General features: G+C 39.6%; 1 protein-coding gene across 1 annotated transcript in view; it reads right to left on the bottom strand.

The window, feature by feature from the left end:
• The window catches only part of LOC128657882 (zinc finger and SCAN domain-containing protein 12-like), a 64009-nt gene that overhangs the window by 36236 nt on the left and 7057 nt on the right, over nucleotides 1-20716 (bottom strand). Inside the window, exons 2-4 of the mRNA XM_053712310.1 lie at nucleotides 16164-16262; nucleotides 15857-15943; nucleotides 5845-5943 (exon numbers count right to left, since the gene is read on the bottom strand). Of these exons, the coding sequence (XP_053568285.1) occupies nucleotides 5845-5943; nucleotides 15857-15943; nucleotides 16164-16262 (285 nt within the window). The remainder of the gene's footprint in view (nucleotides 1-5844; nucleotides 5944-15856; nucleotides 15944-16163; nucleotides 16263-20716) is intronic.

Here is a 20716-nt window from a genome sequence, read left to right as displayed (position 1 = left end):
ATCCGGCGTGGAGCATTCTCTTCAATCAACGTCTTCTTGAACAATGAATTCTCCTTTAAATGACGTCATCCAAGATGGCGTCCCTTGAATTCCGTTTGGCTGATCGAATTCTATCAGAATTAAAGGTGAAAAAATCCTATTGGCTATTGAAATCAGCCAATACGATTGAGCTTCAATCCTATTGGCTGATCCAATCAGCCAATAGGATTGAGCTCGCATTCTATTGGCTATTCCAATCAGTTTAAATATTTGATAATTTCTTTTTTATTTTGTGTAATTTAGTGTTTGTTTTTTTGTAATTTAGTTAATTGTATTTAATTAATGTAATTTATTTAATTGTAGTGTAAGGTTAGGTTTTAGTGTAAGACAGGTTAGGTTTTATTTTATAGGTAAATTTGTATTTATTTTAGCTAGGTAGTTAGTAAATAGTTAATAACTATTTAGTAACTATTCTACCTAGTTAAAATAAATACAAACTTAGCTGTGAAATAAAAATAAAACTATTAGTTATATTGTAGCTAGTTAAGGGTTTATTTTACGGGTAAGTATTTAGTTTTAAATAGGAATTATTTAGTTATTAATAGGTTTTATTTAGATTTATTTTAATCACATTAAAGTTAGTGGGTGCTAGGGTTAGGTTTAGGGGTTAATACCTTTAGTATAGTGGTGGCGACGTTGGGTGCGGCAGATTAGGGGTTAATAAGTGTAGGTAGGTGGCGGCGACATTGGTGGCAGGAGATTAGGGGTTAATAAGTGTAATGTAGGTGGCGGCGACATTGGGCATGGCAGATTAGGGGTTAATAACTATAATGTAGGTGGCGGCGGTGTCGGGGCAGCAGATTAGGGGTTAATAACTAATGTAGGTGGCGGCGATGTCGGGGGCGGCAGATTAGGGGTTAATAAGTGTATGTAGGTGGCAGCGACATGGGGGGTGGCAGATTAGGGGTTAATAAGTGTAATGTAGGTGGTGACGGTGGCAGATTAGGGGTTAATAAGTATAATGTAGGTGGCGGCAATGTCGGGGGAAGCAGATTAGGGGTGTTTAGACTCAGGGTTTATGTTAGGGTGTTAGGTGTAAACATAACTTTTCTTTCCCCATAGGAATCAATGGGGCTGTGTTACGGAGCGTTACACTCCTTTATTGCAGGTGTTAAGCTTTTTTTTAGCCGGCTCTCCCCATTGATGTCTATGGGAAAATCACGCACAAGCATGTAAAACCAGCTCACCGCAGCGCTGGTATTGGAGTGCGGTATGGAGCTCAATTTTGCTTTACGCTGCAATATTGCCCGCTAACGACGGGTTTTTGTAAACCTGTAATACCAGCACTGTAGGGAGGTGAGCGGTGACAATAACTTGCAAGTTAGCACAGCGCCGCTCATAACGCAAAACACGTAATCTAGCTGTTTTTTATTTTTCGTAATTTAGTGTTTAATATTTTTTGTAATTTTTTCGTAGTGTTAGGTTTTTTTAAATTTGTAATTTAGATTTTTTAATTGGAAGTTTTTTTATTTTATTAGAATAGTTATGCTAGGTTATAGTTAGTTTTTTTCTATTTCACATGCAAGTTTTTATTTATTTAAAGATAGTTATATTGTAATTTTAATTTAAAGTTAGGGGGGTGTTAGGTTTAGGGGTTAATTGTTTAATTAAGTGTTTTGCGATGTGGGGGGCTGGAGGTTTAGGGGTTAATAGGTTTATTTAGGTGTCGGTGATGTCGGGGAACAGCGGATTAGGGGTTATTAGGTTTATTTAGGTGTCGGCAATGTCGGGGGCGGCGGATTAGGGTTTAATAGGTTTAATAGTCGCGATGTGGTTGGGCTGCAGATTAGGGGTTAATACATTTTATATAGTGTTTGCAATGCGAGAGGGTGGCAGTTTAGGGGTTAATAGGTAGTTTATGGGTGTTTACTTTGTAACATTTTAGTTCTGAGTTGCGGTATGGATCGTGTCAGTATAGGCTGTAATGCAAGCATTTTAGGCGCTTTGGAAATTCAGCACTCAAATATAATTTTTTTGAGTGTGCAGAATGGAGGTTGCGTTACAGGCTAAAATGCTTGCATTAAAAGCTATACCGCAGAGACTCGTAATATGCGTTCCTGGCCATTCCAGCGTAATGGACAATTTTTTTGCGTTAATAGCCGTACCGCAACACTTGTAATCTAGCCAAATGTAAATTATCAAGTTTAACCTTTTTCACCACTAAGCCATTTAATACCCTTGTGCTGAAGCAGTTTTCAGTCTTTTGCATTCATTGTATTTAGAATTCAGCCCTACATAAATTATATCACAATCAAATAACAGGTGAGTTTTCATCTATGTGTTTTATTGGGCGGGAGTGCTCTTAAAGTGAGACACGTCACACACATACACTTACCCATGCCCTGTTTCACACAGACATGTCATACACGTCCACTCACCTGTGCCCTACATCCCACAGACACATCACACACGTACACTCACCTGGGCCCTACATCCCACAGACACATAACACACGTACACTCACCTGTGCCCTGTTTCCCACAGCCATCTCACACACGTACACTCACCTGTGTCTTGCATACTTTACATGTCACACATGTACACTCACCTGTGTCTTGTGTCCCTTACATGTCACACATGTACACTCACCTGTGTCCTGCATCCCTTACATGTCACACATGTACACTCACCTGTGACCTATGTCCCTTACATGCCACACACATACATACATTTGTGCCCTGCATACTTTACATGTCACACATGTACACTTACCTGTGCCGTATCCCTCAGACACATCCCTCACATACACTCAACTGTGCCTACATTGTCACATATTTCCTGCTCTGCAGCTTCTGTTATATTTCTTAGCCACTGATTTTCTGTTTGTTCCATGTTATATGAAATCTTAGCATCATTTTCAACTGAAATAAAAATAATGAAAGAATCACTATTTTAAGTGTCAATTGTCTCTTTTAAAAAAACTTAAGATTAAAATAAAATGTAAAAAATTGTATAATTTAACTAAACCGGAGTCTAGATCACTAGCAGTCACATCTGGAAGAAATTCTATGTAGTGACAGCATATCTGTAAGCATAACATGTGCCATGTAATAAAGCAAGTTAGCTGGGATTCAGTGACTTTACTAGCTGCAAATACACCCCAAAAAAAAAAAAAAGTTTTTTTGGAGTTTTCAAAATAAAATCCATTCTGTTTTTTTTGTGTGTTTTTTTTTATTAAAACCTTACATATGCTTTGCAAATGCACTCATATCACAGTAACACCCTTTATACCTGACATTGGGACAATACAGCACTAGTATTCAAAAAAACCAAATACCTGATATGGAAACAATACCGCACTAGTATTCCAACAGCAACTATAACTAACATAGGGACAATCCAGCACTTGTATTCCAACAAGACAATAAAGTAATAGTATTCCAACAGCACCCAATGTTCTCCCCAGGACCTTTTTAGCGGGTGCACCACCCGGCTCATTTTACTGACCACCCGGCTAAAATTTTAGCCAATATTAAGCTAAAATTAGCTAATATTAAAAATGTTTTTATTGCACAAATTATCATTAAACAAATTTCTGTTATTATGCTTTTAATTGGTGTTTTGGATAGCTTCAAATGATAAAATATCACACTGCCCCCACCCAGCTATTCATAATGCCACCCAAATACTTTATAATGCTACCCGGCTGGCAATATTTTCTGTGCAGAACACTGAGCACCTATACTGACATGGGAACAGTACAGCTTTAGTTTTTCAACAACCCCTGTATCTGACATGGAAACAATATAGCCCTAGTATTCCAAAAACCTCTATACCTGAGATGGGGATAATACCGCACTAGTAATCCAACAGCTCCTATACCTGACATGGGGACAAGACAGCAGTAGTATTCTAACAGCCTCTATACCTGAGATGGGGATAATACAGCACTAGTATTCCAACAGGCTCTATACCTGAAATGGGGATAATAGAGCACTAGTATTCCAACAGCTCCTATACCTGACATGGGACAATACAGCACTAGTATTCAAACAACCCTATACTTTACCTGGGGACAATATAGCACTAGTATTCCAACAGACCCTATACCAGACATGTGGACAGTACAGCATTAGTATTCCAACAGACACTATACCAGAAATGGGGACAATACAAAACAAATATGTATCTGGGAACATGCACAGACATTACATAAGTGCACACAGTCAAAACCGGATTACTTTATACAAACAAACAAACAATATTACAGAGAGGTTCATGGTCTTTCTTAATAAATATATCTAAAAAAAAAAATGTTCACCCACAGGCCAAATCTCTGCATCTACATCTGTGTGTCAACATGTACAGCTTATTAGTATACGCAATTTAATTGGATACACTATTGCACGCTTCTACAATTTCCATGTTCACTGCTGCTGCCACTTGTCACCACAGTAATTATTACTAATATTGCCTTTTTGAATAGGTGTATTGTGCTCTCTGCATCGGTTTGGTTAGTTCAATATTTAATGCTTTAGCTTGCTAGCAAAATAAAATATCCCTATAAAAATGTCTGCTGGTCTTTCACAGGTATGATAGAAGGTTTAAATACAATGTCCCTTTAACTCACAATATACAGATGAGTGGTGTGATAACTCCTTTTTATGCAAGGTGAAAGACTTCCCAGAAATAGTCATTGTGGGAGTGTGGCACAGTGTAAATTGACAGAAACAACTTTAAGCTTCCAAGGTAGATACTTTGTATCAGAAAGGGAATAGTATCTTCAATGCAGAATTATTAAGGTTAAAATTTAGATTTCCCACCAAATGGTGGCAGTGTCCCTCTTTTTTTGTGAACTACATTGCAGTGTGAAGGAAAACAACACAGTGTGATACAGGCTGAGTATTCACAGCAGGAATGTCTGTAAGTACTGCCAGCAGGGATTCAGGTTTATGAATTGGTGAGTTACCAGTGGTGGTTAGAGGAGAGCAGATCTGTCTTTGTACAGATGCAGCAGGAGGAAAGATCAACTTCAGCAGTTCCAGAAAATGGGAAAGGAAACTTGTTCAGTTGTAAGAGGTTAGAAAACACAGCTCCTTAGATGCTTTACACACTGGCTCTATAGTTACTAATAGGAAAACACACTGCAGGTGGAGAGGCTGGAGTAGGAGGTGCAACACAGAGTAGCAAGTATCCCCAGAATCCTCACTGAACAGGGGTCCTGCTGTTTGTTACCGCAGTGGAAGTAAAACCTCTTGCTTTGCTTACAGATTTATCTATCTAGCAGCCAGAACCAGGAGAGGTTTAGCAAATCTTGTTGAAAACTGAGAGGACAGGTCAGGAATAATCTGAATAGAGAGGTAAGAACTCAGCAAGCAGAATCTCAGAATGTTTTGCAGAGCACACAAGTGAAGCCTGCATGCATTTAGCTTGTCAAGCAAGGATATTCAGGCTAGGGGGGGTTAAATGTGCAATGTGACATCATAGCTGGAAGAGTGGTGTTAAAGGTATAACAAGCAGCTTTAAAGATTACATAAAGCTGTGAGATTTATTTTATGCTCCTACAAAGTGCTACCTGTGCATCTACAGCTGATTAGATCACACAATGATTATACTCTGGCAGATATAAATATCAGCAGCTGTATAGGGTCTTCCTGCTGATGTCATTATATGATCAGGACTGATTTAACTAAATACTACAAATGTGACAACAGTGAGTATCAGGCTATATTGTACTGTGACACTCAGTGTGTGATTGAGGTGATACTCTGACTGGTGATATAATGTACAGCACTTACAGACAATAAGCTATAAAAACCAGGTAATACCCAATAAACAGAAGACACGTCACACACGTGCACTTACCTTCATTGTCACTGTCACACATTTCCTGCATTGGAGCTTCCAGCTGACACGTTACACTCATATTTTCTGTTTTAACATCTACGTCAGTATTAATGTCATCTGTCAGAACATTTATTGCAGACAATATATCATTGTTTAGGACTTCATTTCACCCCAAAAGCCACTAATCTTTAACACAGTAATGGGTACTTTATACATTTCCTTACACTTAATATTTAGGGGATATTGAAAATGATCAATAATATCAAAATCTATTTTTTTTAGATTTGAAAATTAAGCTGTTATGTTGAATATTTAAAAAACATGGCAAATTTAAATGTTTGAGTATGAAGCATATACACCCAACACATACTTCAGAACTTAAATGTACTCATAATAATCTGTAGATTAAAGAAATGATCTACTACAGTCATTGATTTAAAAGGAGAATTATATTGCAAAGTACCAGTTGCCATTTTATTCCTATATTAAGACATTGATTAATGGCCAAAATGACTGAATTCACAATAAAAGCATAATTGTCAAAAACAAAATTTATGTTTACCTGATAAATTATTTTCTTTCCTGGCATGGAGAGCCCACAAATCCATTCTAATTACAAGTGGGAATTCAATTTCTGGCCACCAGGAGAAGGTAAAGAACACCTCAGCAAAGCTTTAAGTATCCTCACTTCCCACAATCACCCAGTCATTCAGCCGAAGGAATACGGAAGAGGACACAAATGGTATAGGAGGTGCCTGAAGTTTAGAAAATGACAAAGGCCATCTTAAAATTTAAATAAGGGCGGGTTGTGAACTCTCCATGCCAGGAAAGAAAATAATTTATCAGGTAAGCATACATTTTGTTTTCTTTCCAATAGCATGGAAAGTCCATGAATGCATTCTAATTACTAGTGGGAACCAATACCCAAGCTAGAGGACACAGAATGAAAAGGGAGGGAGAACAAGACAGGCGTACCTAAACAGAAGGCACCACCGCTTGAGAATCTTTCCCCCAAAGGAAACCTCAGTTGAAGCAAAAACAACATGAAAAAATTTGAAAAAATATGTAACAAGGACCAAGTGGCCGCCTTGCAAAACTGCTCCACAGAAAACTTGTCTATAAAGGCTCAGGAGGTAGTTGTCCAACCAACACATAGGCCGACCGAGAGACAATCCTGAACCAAAATGAAAAGAGAAGAGGACATGGCCTTCAGGCCCATACTTCTGAAAAAAAACACAAGAAGGGCAGAAGAAGCTAACAAAATAACCTAAGAACAGAATGCATAGACTCAAACTGAGCCTACTGCAAATTTGAGAACAAGATTAAAACTTCAAGAGGACAGGATTTAACACAGGCCTGATCCTGACCAGGACCTGGACAAGAACCAAACGTCTGAAAGTCAGTCAAACGATAATATAACAGAACAGAAAGGACAGAAATCTGATCTATCGGGAGAACTAGCTGGCAAACTCTTCTCCAGACAGTCCTGGAGAAAATGACAAAATACAGGGTACTCTCATCCTACGCCAGGAAACATTAGTTAGACAAAACTAGGCATTCAAACTCCATTAAGTGTCAGAGAATCTAAAATTGGGCGTAAAAAAAGACCTTGAAGAAGAAGGTCTGTCCTCAGGATAGAGGACATTGTTCAGTTCCGCAAACCAAATCTTGTGAAGCCAACCTGAAGCAATAATAATCACCGGAGCCTCTGGAGCCCCCCACCAGAGGATATTATAGAAATTACCTCTGGATGAGATGCCCACTCCCCTGGGAGAAACAACAACCTCATCGCTAAGGAACTCCATGTTCCTTCCTGATGGTTGATAAAAACCATCAAAGAAAGTTGTCTGTTTGAAATCAGATAAACAGGACTGAACTCAGTCGGGGCCAGACTATCAGGCCCTTAATGGTTCCCCAGCCGGAAGGCTGGAAACTGAATAAACAATATACCAGAACGGTAACGAGAGGCATATGCCTTGGGACCAAAGGTCCTAAGCAATCCAACAGAACCGAGAGAGACATGTCAGGTTGTCTAGGACAATCCTCTGAGAAGGTTCGAGTGGTTCACAGATCAGGGAAAGAAAACTGCTCCCCAAGTCCAAGTAGACCTGAAGAGAAAAGGTTTAAATGCAAACTGCATGGCGGGGACGTTGCTGGTGACCCCCTGGTTGGGTCCTGCCTGGTATTGAACCTGGGACTCCAGGTTCAGAGACCAGTTTGCTCTGTCTGTGCCTGAAATAACCCTACAAGAAATCATGGAGAGTTACAGCTACAATAATAATACATACTCTTGTCCATCTTGAAATAGCCTAAAAAGGATAAAAGAAGACCATGCAGCAACAGCTGTACTCAAATTCGCAACCTGACTTCTGAGGCAGCTCAGCTACCCACTAGGCTACATTGGCTGGATCTTGATCCAGAACTGAAGGATGAAACCGCAGAGGATTACCTCTTGGCTACTAAGTAGACCCAAAGTAGGGGTATTAAATAAACACTTCAGCAACTAGAACAAAATAGTCAGGTTGCTGAAAACACTATGACTACATGCTGTCAGCAAAAACACAAAATAGCAGCAAAGATGAAAACTAATGGCAACATAAAAATTATCCCCATAAGAGATAATAAGAAAAATTGCCCAATAATAAGAAGTAACATCAGCTCCCTATAGGGGAAAAAAGATCTATATTATTTAAAATAGGTCAGATCGGATGTATGAAACTGTCTGGGCATGCTCAGGACTGAACCTGGGCCTCCCAGACTTTCTGACTGTGCCCAATTCTTCTGAGCTAACTGCAGAGCTCTAATACTTCTATTATAAAGAGATAGGGCTAAACATGCAAACGTTAAAAAATCCCTAAAGGTCCACAATAATAAGAACAGCAGAAAAAAGATATGCAGAAATAGTGCTTATAACGATATCCAAAAAATGAAATGCAAACATTTTATTTAATATGTACCGTATAAGAAATGTAATGTAAGATAAACATATAACATATCAAAATATACTTCTACTATAAAGGATAGGGGTAAAAATGTACAGTAGAAAAGAATACGAGAATCAGACATAAGGCTTATAACGATATCAACTACCTACTGCTACAACAGAAAAAAGGGATAAAACGAATATGCTAATAATCCCTAAAGACACGCGATAATCATCATAGTAGAAGAAAAAGAAGATAAGCAAACAATGCTTATAACAATTTCAGAAATATACATTCTCTACTGCAGATCTTAAAAACATACAGTTAATATGTATGGCAAACAAAGGATATGTAGAAGGATAGGGATAGAAAGATAAGAATCCCTACAAAAAAAACCATACTGTACAGTAGGCAAAATATAAAATAAGCAGACAATGCTTATAACACATCTATAATGTAGAAAAATAGGGAGAAATCCTGAAAATGTAATAATCCCTAGAAACGTAAACAGTAACGTACAAAGTAACTTCTACTGTAAAAAGATATGGATAAAACAATAGTAAACATACAGTCAGTATAAGCAATATCTTTAATATGAAAGAAAATATATATGAGGGTGAAAGCACAATAAAATCCTAAAAACAATAAGAAATATAGGATTTGACATTCAATGATGTTGCAGTTTTAGGAAGAAGAATTAATCACTATCAGCTAGATTACGAGATTTGAGCGCTATAGGGAAATTAACAATCGGCGGTATTTAACCTCCCTATAGCGCTGCTATTACAGGTTTTCAAAAAAAGCAGGCTTGTGTGGGCGATATGGTGGCGTTGAGCTCCATACCTCACCCAAATACAAGCGCTGCTTTGACGTGCTCGTGCACAATTTCCTAACACCTGCAATCGCAGAGACAAAAGCTCCGTAACGCAGCCCCATTGATGTCTATGGGGAAAGAAAAAGTTATGTTTAAACCTAACACCCTAACATAAAAACCAAGTCTAAACACCCCATATCTGCCGCTTCCGATATCGCCGCAACCTACATAGTTATTAACCCCTAATCTGCTACCACTAACATCATCGCCACCTAAATACACTTATTAACCCCTAATCTGCCGTCCTTAACATCGCCGCCACCTAAAACTATTAACTTCTAATCTGCCGCTCCCGATATCGCCGCCACATACATAGTTATTAACCCCTAATCTGCTACCACTAACATCACCGCCACCTAAATACACTTATTAACCCCTAATCGGCCACCCTTAACATCGCCGCCACATACATTACAGTTATTAACCCCTAATCTGCCACCCCAAATGTCACCGCCACTATACTAAAGTTATTAACCCCTAAACCTCTGGCCTCCAACATCACTAACACTAAATAAATATATTAACCCCTAAACCTAACCCTAAGCATAACCCTAACGTAACCCTGTCTAACCCTAACACTCCCTAACTTAAATATAATTAAAATAAATCTAAATAAAACTTACAATTATTACCTAAATAATTCCTATTTAAAACTAAATACATATTTACATGTAAAATAAAACCTAAGCTAGCTACAAAATAACTAATAGTTACATTGTAGCTATCTTAGGTTTTATTTTTATTTCACAGGTAAGTTTGTATTTATTTTAACTAGGTAGACTAGTTAGTAAATAGTTATTAACTATTTACTAGCTACCTAATTAAAATAAATACAAAGTTACCTGTAAAAAAAGCCTAACCTGCCTTACACTAAAACCTAACATTACAATAAAATAAATTAAATTATTAAAATACAATTATGTAAATTAGAAAAAAATATAAACACTAAATTACACAAAATAAAAAACGAAATTATCAAAAATAAAAAACGAATTACTCCTAATCTAATAGCCCTATCAAAATAAAAAAGCCCCCCCAAAATAAAAAACCCTAGCCTACACTAAACTGCCAATGGCCCTTAAAAGGGCCTTTTGCGGGGCAACAGTAAAACCCACCATCCACCCAACCAAACCCCCCAAATAAAAACCTATCTAAATAAACCTAAGCTAACCACTGCCCTGAAAAGGGCATTTGGATGAGCATTGCCCTTAAAAGGGTATTTAGCTCTTATACATTGCCCAAACCCTAAGCTAAAAATAAAACCCACCCAATAAACCCTTAACCCCTTAAGGACCAGCGACGTACCCTGTATGTCACTGGCCTTTTTTTGGGACTTGATTGTTTTATAGCGCGGTCTTGCCATCAGCGTTGAGACTGCTCTATTCCACAAAGCCTGCTGGAGGGAGTGCATTAATAGCGTGTTCTTGCTAGACTTGTGCTATTATGTCCTGAAAAAACCCTTAACGACCAGTGACATACTGGGTACATTTGTGGTCATTAAGGGGTTAAAAAAACACTAACCCCCGATGATCCACTTACAGTTTTCGAAGACCGGACATCCATCCTCATCCCGGCAGCAGAAGTCCTCATCGAAGCTGGCAGAAGTCTTCATCCAAGCGGGCAGAAGTCCTTCTCGAAGCCGGCAAAAGTCTTCATCCAGACGACATCTTCTATCTTCATCCATTCTGCGCGGGTCTATCTTCAAGACATCCAGCGCGGAGCATCCTCTTCTTCCGATCGTCGCTGGAAAATGACGTTTCCCTTTAAGTGACTTCATCCAAGATGGCGTCCCTTACATTCCGATTGGCTGATAGAATTCTATCAGCCAATAGGAATTAATGGGGGAAAATCCTATTAGCTGATCCAATAGCAGGATGAAGAAATAAAGCTGCCCTCCTAAGCACACTGCAGATCAAATAGGAGCCGGAAAGAAAGTTTAACAGAGCCTCCAACCCCTTTCAATGGAGTCACCATGAACACGCTGCAGAACCCTTGCAGCTGGAGATGTCCACTCTGTATAAAGAGCACGCCAAGCGAAAACTCTTGCGGCGGGAAAACAAAAGGTTAAACAACATATAGGCCACAAAATAGCTAGGCGCCTGGTGTCTGAGGGGTGGTATCTCACTGGAACATACCCGTGTAACGGAAGATAGTCCTGAACGGACTATTACATTAATTCACACATGAAGCACTCACAGCCACAGATTCTGCCTGATGATACAATCGTATATATCGGGACCTACAGAGCTGTAGCTTTGCTCACTGTGCTAGAGGACATGACTGTACCCATCTGTAAACGGGGACCTATAACTCCTCTTGCCATATACCCCTCATAGTTAAGGATCCTAGAACTATTAAAATGAGTGCGGAAGAACACCCCCCATTAGGGAGACACCCATGTACTCACCCCCAGCAGAAAAATGGAAGCCGCAAAAAGTCGGACGTTGCCGAAGAAACAATGTAAAAATGGCAATGTGGGCCCGACCGGCTACCTAGCAGAAAGCAAAGCAGTCAGTGCCACTAACGCTAGTGGGGGACGAGAGAGTCTAGCAGGAAACACGGCCTTTCACTGATAGAGGCCGTAACCTGCACCATAAACTCCCAAGCGCATGAATCTTGCGCCAGACATGCTGGATTTAAGTTACTACTATGAGGCTTTACTGTGCTCCATAAAAAGGACAATGGCAGGTATAGGAGCTTGAGTGAATAAAAATTACTAACCCCCACACCCACTAAAGCCTGGGTCTTTATCTAGTACTCTGACCGATCAAAAGGCAATGTAAGCGTAATTCTTTATCCTGGTTGTTTAACCAAGGAAGCTGCTCTGCCGCAAAATATCCCAGATCTGCGGATATATAAAATAATTAATAAAATACATACCCCTCCTGAGGGAAGCAGGTCCCATTGGGTCCCTGATAAACTCAGTCCATCCACTGTTACTTTGGGTATTATGAAATATAAAGAAAGGACTTACCCTCCAGGGTCTTCTGCTGTGAAGCAGTCACAGCAGCTCCAGGTCTGCTAGCCTCATCCGACTGCTGACAGGGACCTGAAGACACAAGATTTAAAGTAAGGACTACCTCACCAACCTCCAACAGCTAATAGCCACCATTTCACAGCATAGCCCCAATCCTTGGTTGCAGGGAAAATACCCATTAAAGGATTAAAAACTTCATTTTCTTCAGATACCATCTTCACACACCTCCTACGATGTACACAGGCAAACAAATGACTGAGGGATTGTGGGAAGGGAGGATACTTAAAGCTTTGCTAGGTTGTTCTTTGCCTCCTCCTGGTGGCCAGGAGTTGAATTCCCACTAGTAATTAGAATGGATTTGTAGACTCTCCAAGTCATTGGAAAAAAATATAATTAAATGAACTAGATAGTGAGGAGAAGGGTGTCACAGATGCCGGGCTGCAGGGGTTTAACTCCTACTGCCCTACCACCTCTTGTATCTCAGAAGTTTTGGGCTTCTCAGAGCAACTGCGATCTCCCAGAGCTCTTGTTTCCCTTGTTTTGTTATGTAAACCTGATCTTGAAAGAGCTGGTCTCTGACGACCCATCTCTCTCATGCCGGCCGGGCCCCTGGACCTACTGCACCACCGCACCCAGCATCCTCCGGTAATCTTTACCTCCGGCCGCTTCAGAGGCCCCTTGCCCCAGAGCTTTGCTCTTTTGGGGATTGGTACCCTGTGGAGAGGGTGAGATGTGGGCCAATTGCCGGAGGTGAGCTCCATGGAGAACCGGGGTTTCCAAGCACCATTCAGCAGACGGCTGGCCCCGTGGAATTGCCAGCTTGCCACATCAGCTTGGATTCCTGGTCCCCTTTAACTGAGGTCGCTCCAGCGGCTACTTGTCCTAGAGCTCCGCTCTCTTGGGGATTTGGACCTCTCAGGGAGGAATAGAGAGGGGTGATTTTCAGGGGTGAGCCCTCTCAGGAACCGGGGGTTTTGTACCCCCCTCATTACCCCCTTTCCCAATGGCATTCCTGGTGAACATTGGATAGCTGGATGAACACAATTGAAAGGAAAAGAGTCATATATGTGCAGCCACCAATCAGCAGCTAGATTCCAGCTCCTGTGCCTATCTAGTTATGATTTTCAACAAAAGAAAATAAAGCAAATTAAATAATAGAAGTAAAATAGAAAGTTGTTTAAATGTGCATGCTCCACCTAAATCATGATTTTTTTTTTTAGTTTTATATCCCTTTAGGGTGAGAGAGAAGATAATAAAGGGCGTTAGGACTGTGCGATATGGCAAAAATAAATATCACGATTTTGTCCATAAAGTATCGGGATTTTAAAAAAAATAACTTTACTCATCTGTCTGTTACATGACACACAGCTCTTTGAAACCTTACAATTGTGTTACAGCTAATTTGTGATCAGAGGTTACTTAGAGTTGTGCATAATCAACCCACGTTCTTACACTGCGTGTTACCTGCTGTCCCCCCGGCTGTCTGCGCTTCCACAGAGGCCCTAGCAAAGTACATACAGAAGCATGGAACATTTTATGTCTTACCTACTCTAGTCAGATGTCATTACCGAAACCTAATATGACCAAAATGCTCTCAAATACCTGTACACATGGCAGATTAAAGTAAAAGTACTTTATATTCAAAGAGGGTGCACTATTTCTATGTGTTAAATGTAAGAGAAAAAATGGAGCAAATTTTTTTATATATATATATAAAACTTTCAGTATGAAACAAAATATAGAACTTTTAAAAATATTTTATAGCAGAGTCAACAAAAGATTAATACAGAGAGAAGGTCAACTCAGGAATATATTTGTTCTGAAACTTTTCAAAACTAATCCAGAAATGGATTAGATGAGTACTGGATAAAGATCTGTAGCAGTTTAGAAACCAGTATTCTCAAATTTGCTGTAGAAGCAACATTATCAGGCCCCAAATATTTTACTTACCTGTGCCTCAGTCTGCAGTAAAAAGGGCATCTCAGAGCAAGGGGCAAAACAGTACCAGGGGGCAATGCTATCTAAAAGGTCTCAGACACAATACAGGTTAACTCATTGGAGCAGTGACTGATTTGCAAGGAGAAACTCTCTCACTAAAAATGAGCTAAATTGCAGATCCAAGAGATGCCAGCAAACTACAAAAAGTAGCCCCTCATACCCATCCTAGCATTGTCCTGTGCCCCATGTTACCACTGCGCTCCAGGTTACCTGTAAGCCGATATGCTGTAGTAAATACCCAGCCCCAGTATCGATGTCGCTCCCCGGATTGTACTCTAATCTCTATACGCAGCTCCTACACTGCCCGGACACAGCGTCATGCTTGAATGTTAGTCCCATATTACAGATGTGCACCATATTACCGTGTAATGTTAGCACTGCGCATGTGCGAGGCATAGAGCGGCACTCACACAGCTAGGTATGCTTGCAAGCCGCTAGGTCTGTGGGATCAGAGTGACACTAACTTGTGTCTTCTGCAGTCTTCCATTTAACAAAGTAAGTACACTGACCACTGTGCAACATGTTCTGCCTTGGGGCTTTTAAATAGATTTACTCTGCAGCGGAGCCCTCTTGTACGTCATAGGTGATGTCATAGGGGGCGGGGTTATACATTGCATACTCCCCTAGAGGGCATGTGTATGTACTATTCCCATAAAGCAAAGGGTGAGAGAGAATAGAGGGCAAGTGTGTGTACTATTCACATAAAGCAGAGGATGAGAGAGAAGAGAGTGCATGTGTGTGTACTATTCACATAAAGCAGAGGGTGAGAGAAAACAGAGGGAATGTGTGTGTACTATTCACATAAAGCAGAGGGTGAGAGAGAAGAGAGGGCATGTGTGTGTACTATTCACATAAAGCAGAGGGTGAGAGAGAATAGAGGGCATGTGTATTTACTATTCACATACAGCAGAGGGAGAAGAGAGGGCATGTGTGTGTATTATTCACATAAAGCAGAGGGTGAGAGAGAAGAGAGGGCATGTGTATGTACTATTCACATAAAGCAGAGGGTGAGAGAGAATAGAGGGCATGTGTATTTACTATTCACATACAGCAGAGAGAGAAGAGAGGACATGTGTGTGCGTGGTATTTGCATTAAATAGAAGGATGAGAGAGAAGGAAAGACACAGTATGTTTGTGCACCAAATATATTTTATCATTGCAACCTGTCTGTACTGAAGCTCATCATTTACATAGTTATTAATAGGGTTAAATTATCTCAGTTTTCTAATTGTGAAGATTACACCATAGATCACTCACTTGCAGAGACATCTGATGGCTGAATATTCTGTACAAGTTCTCTATGTGCTCCTGTGTCTAGATTTTCATCACTGTGACCTGTTAGTTCTAATAAACAATAAAAATTAGTTTTTTGGTTATATGGATTAAAGTGCAGTTATCTCACACAATCTAAATATACAGTAATATTACACAACACATACATATTTTATTATTGTAATTGGTCTGTCTTCTGGTCCATCATTTACATAACTATTAGTATAGATTAAATCTGAGTTTTCACTTTGTAAATAAACATTAACAGCAGATTGTGCCATAGATCTGTTACCTGCAGAGACGTCTGATGGGGTCTTCACTGGCTGAATATTCTGTACAATTTCTCTATGTGCTCCTGTGTGTAGATTTACAACACTGTGACCTGTTAATTCTAATAAAGAGTAAAATTAGTTGATTTTGTTAAATGGATATGAAATTATTTTTGTTGCAACTAAAAAAGGCATTTAACATGAATCCCTCTTTACCCTTTAAATGTGTTTTTATTATTTATGTTGAGTAAAAAACTAAAGTTATAAATCAGACAGCTCATTAGATCACACATGACGCATTCAATGTAGATTTACTTTCTGTCTGTCACGTCTGTAGTCTATGTGCATCTCCTGAGTGAGATATTTATTACTACACAGCGTTACCTGAGCTCTCATTTCCTGGGATCTCCATAGTCCTTAGTGCTTGGTGAGTCTCCATCATGATGTCGTTGTAAAGCTCCTTGTGTCCCTCTATATACTCCCACTCCTCCATAGAGAAATACACAGCAACATCATCACACTTTATAGGCACCTGAAACACACACAACTCATTCAGGCCCTGATATTCTAAACCTCTCTGCTCAGGTGAGATGTTCTAAAATGATCCTCCAGCACTGCGAGATCCCTAGTGAAATTTTCAAAAGGCAGATTTTGCTTTACTTCTCCAAGGGGCATTCCCTGCATTTCTATATGTGAAATATAGACAAGCCCAGTGCAATAAAGCACTGCATGACATGACAGTTCTGCTGCATTTACACCTTGTGCTTTCTATTTTATATAACTTTGCACTTTAGATTAAACAATATTACATTTAAAATTTGCACTTTCCATTTTGTATTTTATATTGTGTATAGCAGTGTATTTAGTGGTCTTACAGATTCTGTTTATAGAGCAGAGGCAGAACTCACAGACATTTTCTAAGAAAAGGGAAGGAACCAGGAAATCCCAGAGAGGTGAGAGATGCCTTCCATAGAAAGTAATGATGCTCTCTGGGATACATAATTTCACATGGGAGAAGTTAACTGGAGAAACCTTGGTGCTCATATAAAGGCTCTGATTGCTTAAACTGAAATGTTTTCACTACAATTTAACTTGCTTTTGTCTATATTTTAGTATATATTATTTTTTTGTTAGTTAAAATAAGTGTATTGTAAATTTTGAGAAAACGTCACCTGCGTACAGCTGGTGAGACAAATCAGCGGGACCAGCTTGTTTAAAATGCTTACAAAATGTCACAAGACTTGTGAGAGAGCTTCAGACAAACCCTGGGAACTTCCCTGTTCAGCCCAGGAAACTGCCCTCTTTCTCCCACTTTCTGAAAAAGTGTCAGATTTAGTTTGCAATCCAGCAAATTCAAGGTGCAATGTAATTTGCATATATAAATAGAAATAAACAAAGTATGATATTAATTTGCTAAAGTAACACAGAAACTTTCAAAACATAATCAGAATTTGTAAAATCCCTGCTAGAGCTAAATCTAAATGTATTAAAATATAAATGAGATAGATGGAAACTGGGTAAGCCCATTAGAGGCTTGCTTTCTATTCAATATCGTGAGTTGGTATCTCCAAGAGATTTCGAGAAACATAGTCAATTCCTGGCATGGGAGAGAGACTTACATTTTGTTGAGAGGCGGAGGTTTGGTTTAGGGAGATTATAAAAACTAAACAAATTTTACACTCTGGGAATTATATTAAACCATTTTAGTCTGTTGGCACTTGGTTCCTACCACTTTTCATAGAATATTTTGTTCTTCCTCACCCTTATGTTGGAGAGAATGTGGCCATTTAGGCACAAACGCACATGTATGGTGGGAGTGCCCCAAGATTAGAGGGCTGTGGAGCTCTGTATTTAATCTCTTGCACAGACTCCAAATACCTGTATTGAAGCACCCAGCTGTAGGCCTCATACACATTAAGACGCCAGATCTCCAGACAAATACCTAATGACTTACCTATTGACAGTAACCAAGTTAGCAATTGCTAGAAACTGGAAGCAGACCACCCCACCTTCTTTGGTGCAGATTTTGACTATAGTGGACTACATCAGAAAAATGGAACTGGAACTCTATGTATTTAGAGACAATAATAAATAAGACCTTTACCGTGAGATCTGGTTATCTTGGGACACCCTATTCACTGACTAAACCCCCCCCTTTTTTTTCCCTCCCTTATACTTCTCCTTTTCCTATATCCCAAAAGTTGAAACCTAGTATTTGGTTAAGGCGTGAGAGGTTGTTATCTTACCATTAGATAATGTTTGTTAATTTTTCATCTGCTAACTTTTACAATGTTGTACTTTTTTTTTTTACTGTTATTTATTTGTCTTATGTTATTTCCTTTATGATTCCCCCCCCCCCCCCTTTTGCATCATGTTCTAAGCCCGGCTGGGCACAAAAGGTAGCTATCATGCACATAGGTTTTCCCTACATCGGAAGCCCCTTCGTAGGCAGTCTAATAGCTATAACCTTAAGTTATTACCTATCTTTAAAATGAGGAATCAAGACATCCTGATTAGACAATAATGTGCATAATTAGGTATTTTATTTATATTGTATACAATTGGCCAGATTACGAGTTTTGCGTTATGGCTCATAACGCTGCTTTTTCACTACCGTTGCTATTATGAGTCTTGTAGGTATAGCTGTACCACACATCTTTTTGGCCGTAACGCAACGTAACTACCGCACCTTTCAAAAAGTCATTTTTCAATGGGACTTCCATAGCGCCGGTATTACGAGTTTTGCCTGGGAGGCCAAAAAGTGAGCGGTACAGCCTATACCGACAAGAATCGTTCCGCCATCTAAAGTCAGTAGTTATGGGTTTTGCGCTACAAATCTGTAGCATAAAACTCATAACTAAAGTGTTACAAAGCGCACTAACACCCATAAACTACCTTTTAACCCCTAAACCCAGGTCCTCCCGCATCGCAAAAAAACCTAACCTGTCTTACACTAACACCTAACATTACACTAAAATTAAATAAATTACATTAAATACAATTAACTAAATTACAAAAAAAAACCAGTAAATTAGAAAAAAATAAATATTTAAACTAATTACACCTAATTTAATAGTCCTATCAAAATAAAAAAGCCCCCCAAAATTAAGAAAAAACCCTAGCCTAAACTAAACTGTCAATAGCCCTTAAAATGGCCTTTGCTGGGCATTGCCCCAAAGAAATCAGCTCTTTTACCTGTAAAAAAAAATACAAACAACCCCCCAACAGTAAAACCCACCACCCACACAACCAACCCCCCCAAAAAAAAAACTACCTAAAAGAGGAACTTGCAGACAAACCTTTATCCAAACCATCCTGAAGAAACTGTAAAATTCTAGGAATTCTAAAAGAATGCCAAGAGAATTTATGAAAAGAACACCATGAAATGTAAGTCTTCCAAACTCGATAATAAATCTTTCTAGAAACAGATTTACGAGCCTGCAACATAGTATTAATCACCGAGTCTGAGAAACCTCTATGACTAAGCACTAAGCGTTCAATCTCCATATCTTCAAATTTAATGATTTGAGATCCTGATGGAAAAATGGACCTTGATATAGAAGCTCTGGCCTTAGTGGAAGTGGCCAAGGTTGGCAACTGGACATCCAAACAAGATCTGCATACCAAAACCTGTGAGGCCATGCTGGAGCTACCAGCAGCACAAACGATTGCTCCATGATGATCTTGGATATCACTCTTGGAAGAAGAACTAGAGGCGGGAAAATATAAGCAGGTTGATAACACCAAGGAAGTGTCAATGCATACACTGCTTCCGCCTGAGGATCCCTAGACCTGGACAGGTACCTGGAAAGTTTTTTGTTTAGATGAGATGCCATCAGATCTATTTCTGGAAGCCCCCATATCTGAACAATTTGAGAAAACCCATCTGAGTGGAGAGACCATTCTCCCGGATGTAAAGTCTGACGACTGAGATAATCCGCTTCCCAATTGTCTATACCTGGGATATGAACCGCAGAAATTAGACAGGAGCTGGATTCCGCCCAAACAAGTATCCAAGATACTTCTTTCATAGCTTGGGGACTGTGAGCCCCACCCTGATGATTGACATATGCCACAGTTGTGACATTGTCTGCCTGAAAACAAATGAACGGTTCTCTCTTCAACAGAGGCCAAAATTGAAGAGCCCTGAGAATCGCACGGAGTTTCAAAATATTAATTAGTAATCTCGCCTCATGAGATTTCCAAACTCCTTGTGCTGTCAGAGATCCCCAAACAGCTCCCCAACCCGAAAGACTCGCATCTGTTGTGATCACAGTCCAGGTTGGACGGACGAAAGAGGCCCCTAAAATTATACGATGGTGATCTAACCACCAAGTCAGAGAAAGTCAAACATTGGGATTTAAGGATATTAATTGTGATATCCTTGTATAATCCCTGCACCATTGGTTCAGCATACAAAGCTGGAGAGGTCTCATATGAAAACGAGCAAAGGGGATCGCGTCCGATGCTGCAATCATGAGACCTAAAACTTCCATGCACATAGCTACTGAAGGGAATAACTGAGACTGAAGGTTACGACAAGCTGCAACCAATTTCAAAAGTCTCTTGTCTGTTA

Source organism: Bombina bombina, chromosome 4, assembly GCF_027579735.1.
Source record: "Bombina bombina isolate aBomBom1 chromosome 4, aBomBom1.pri, whole genome shotgun sequence".
In the NCBI taxonomy this organism is placed as follows: domain Eukaryota; kingdom Metazoa; phylum Chordata; class Amphibia; order Anura; family Bombinatoridae; genus Bombina; species Bombina bombina.
This window is presented reverse-complemented; position numbering and strand designations above follow the sequence as displayed.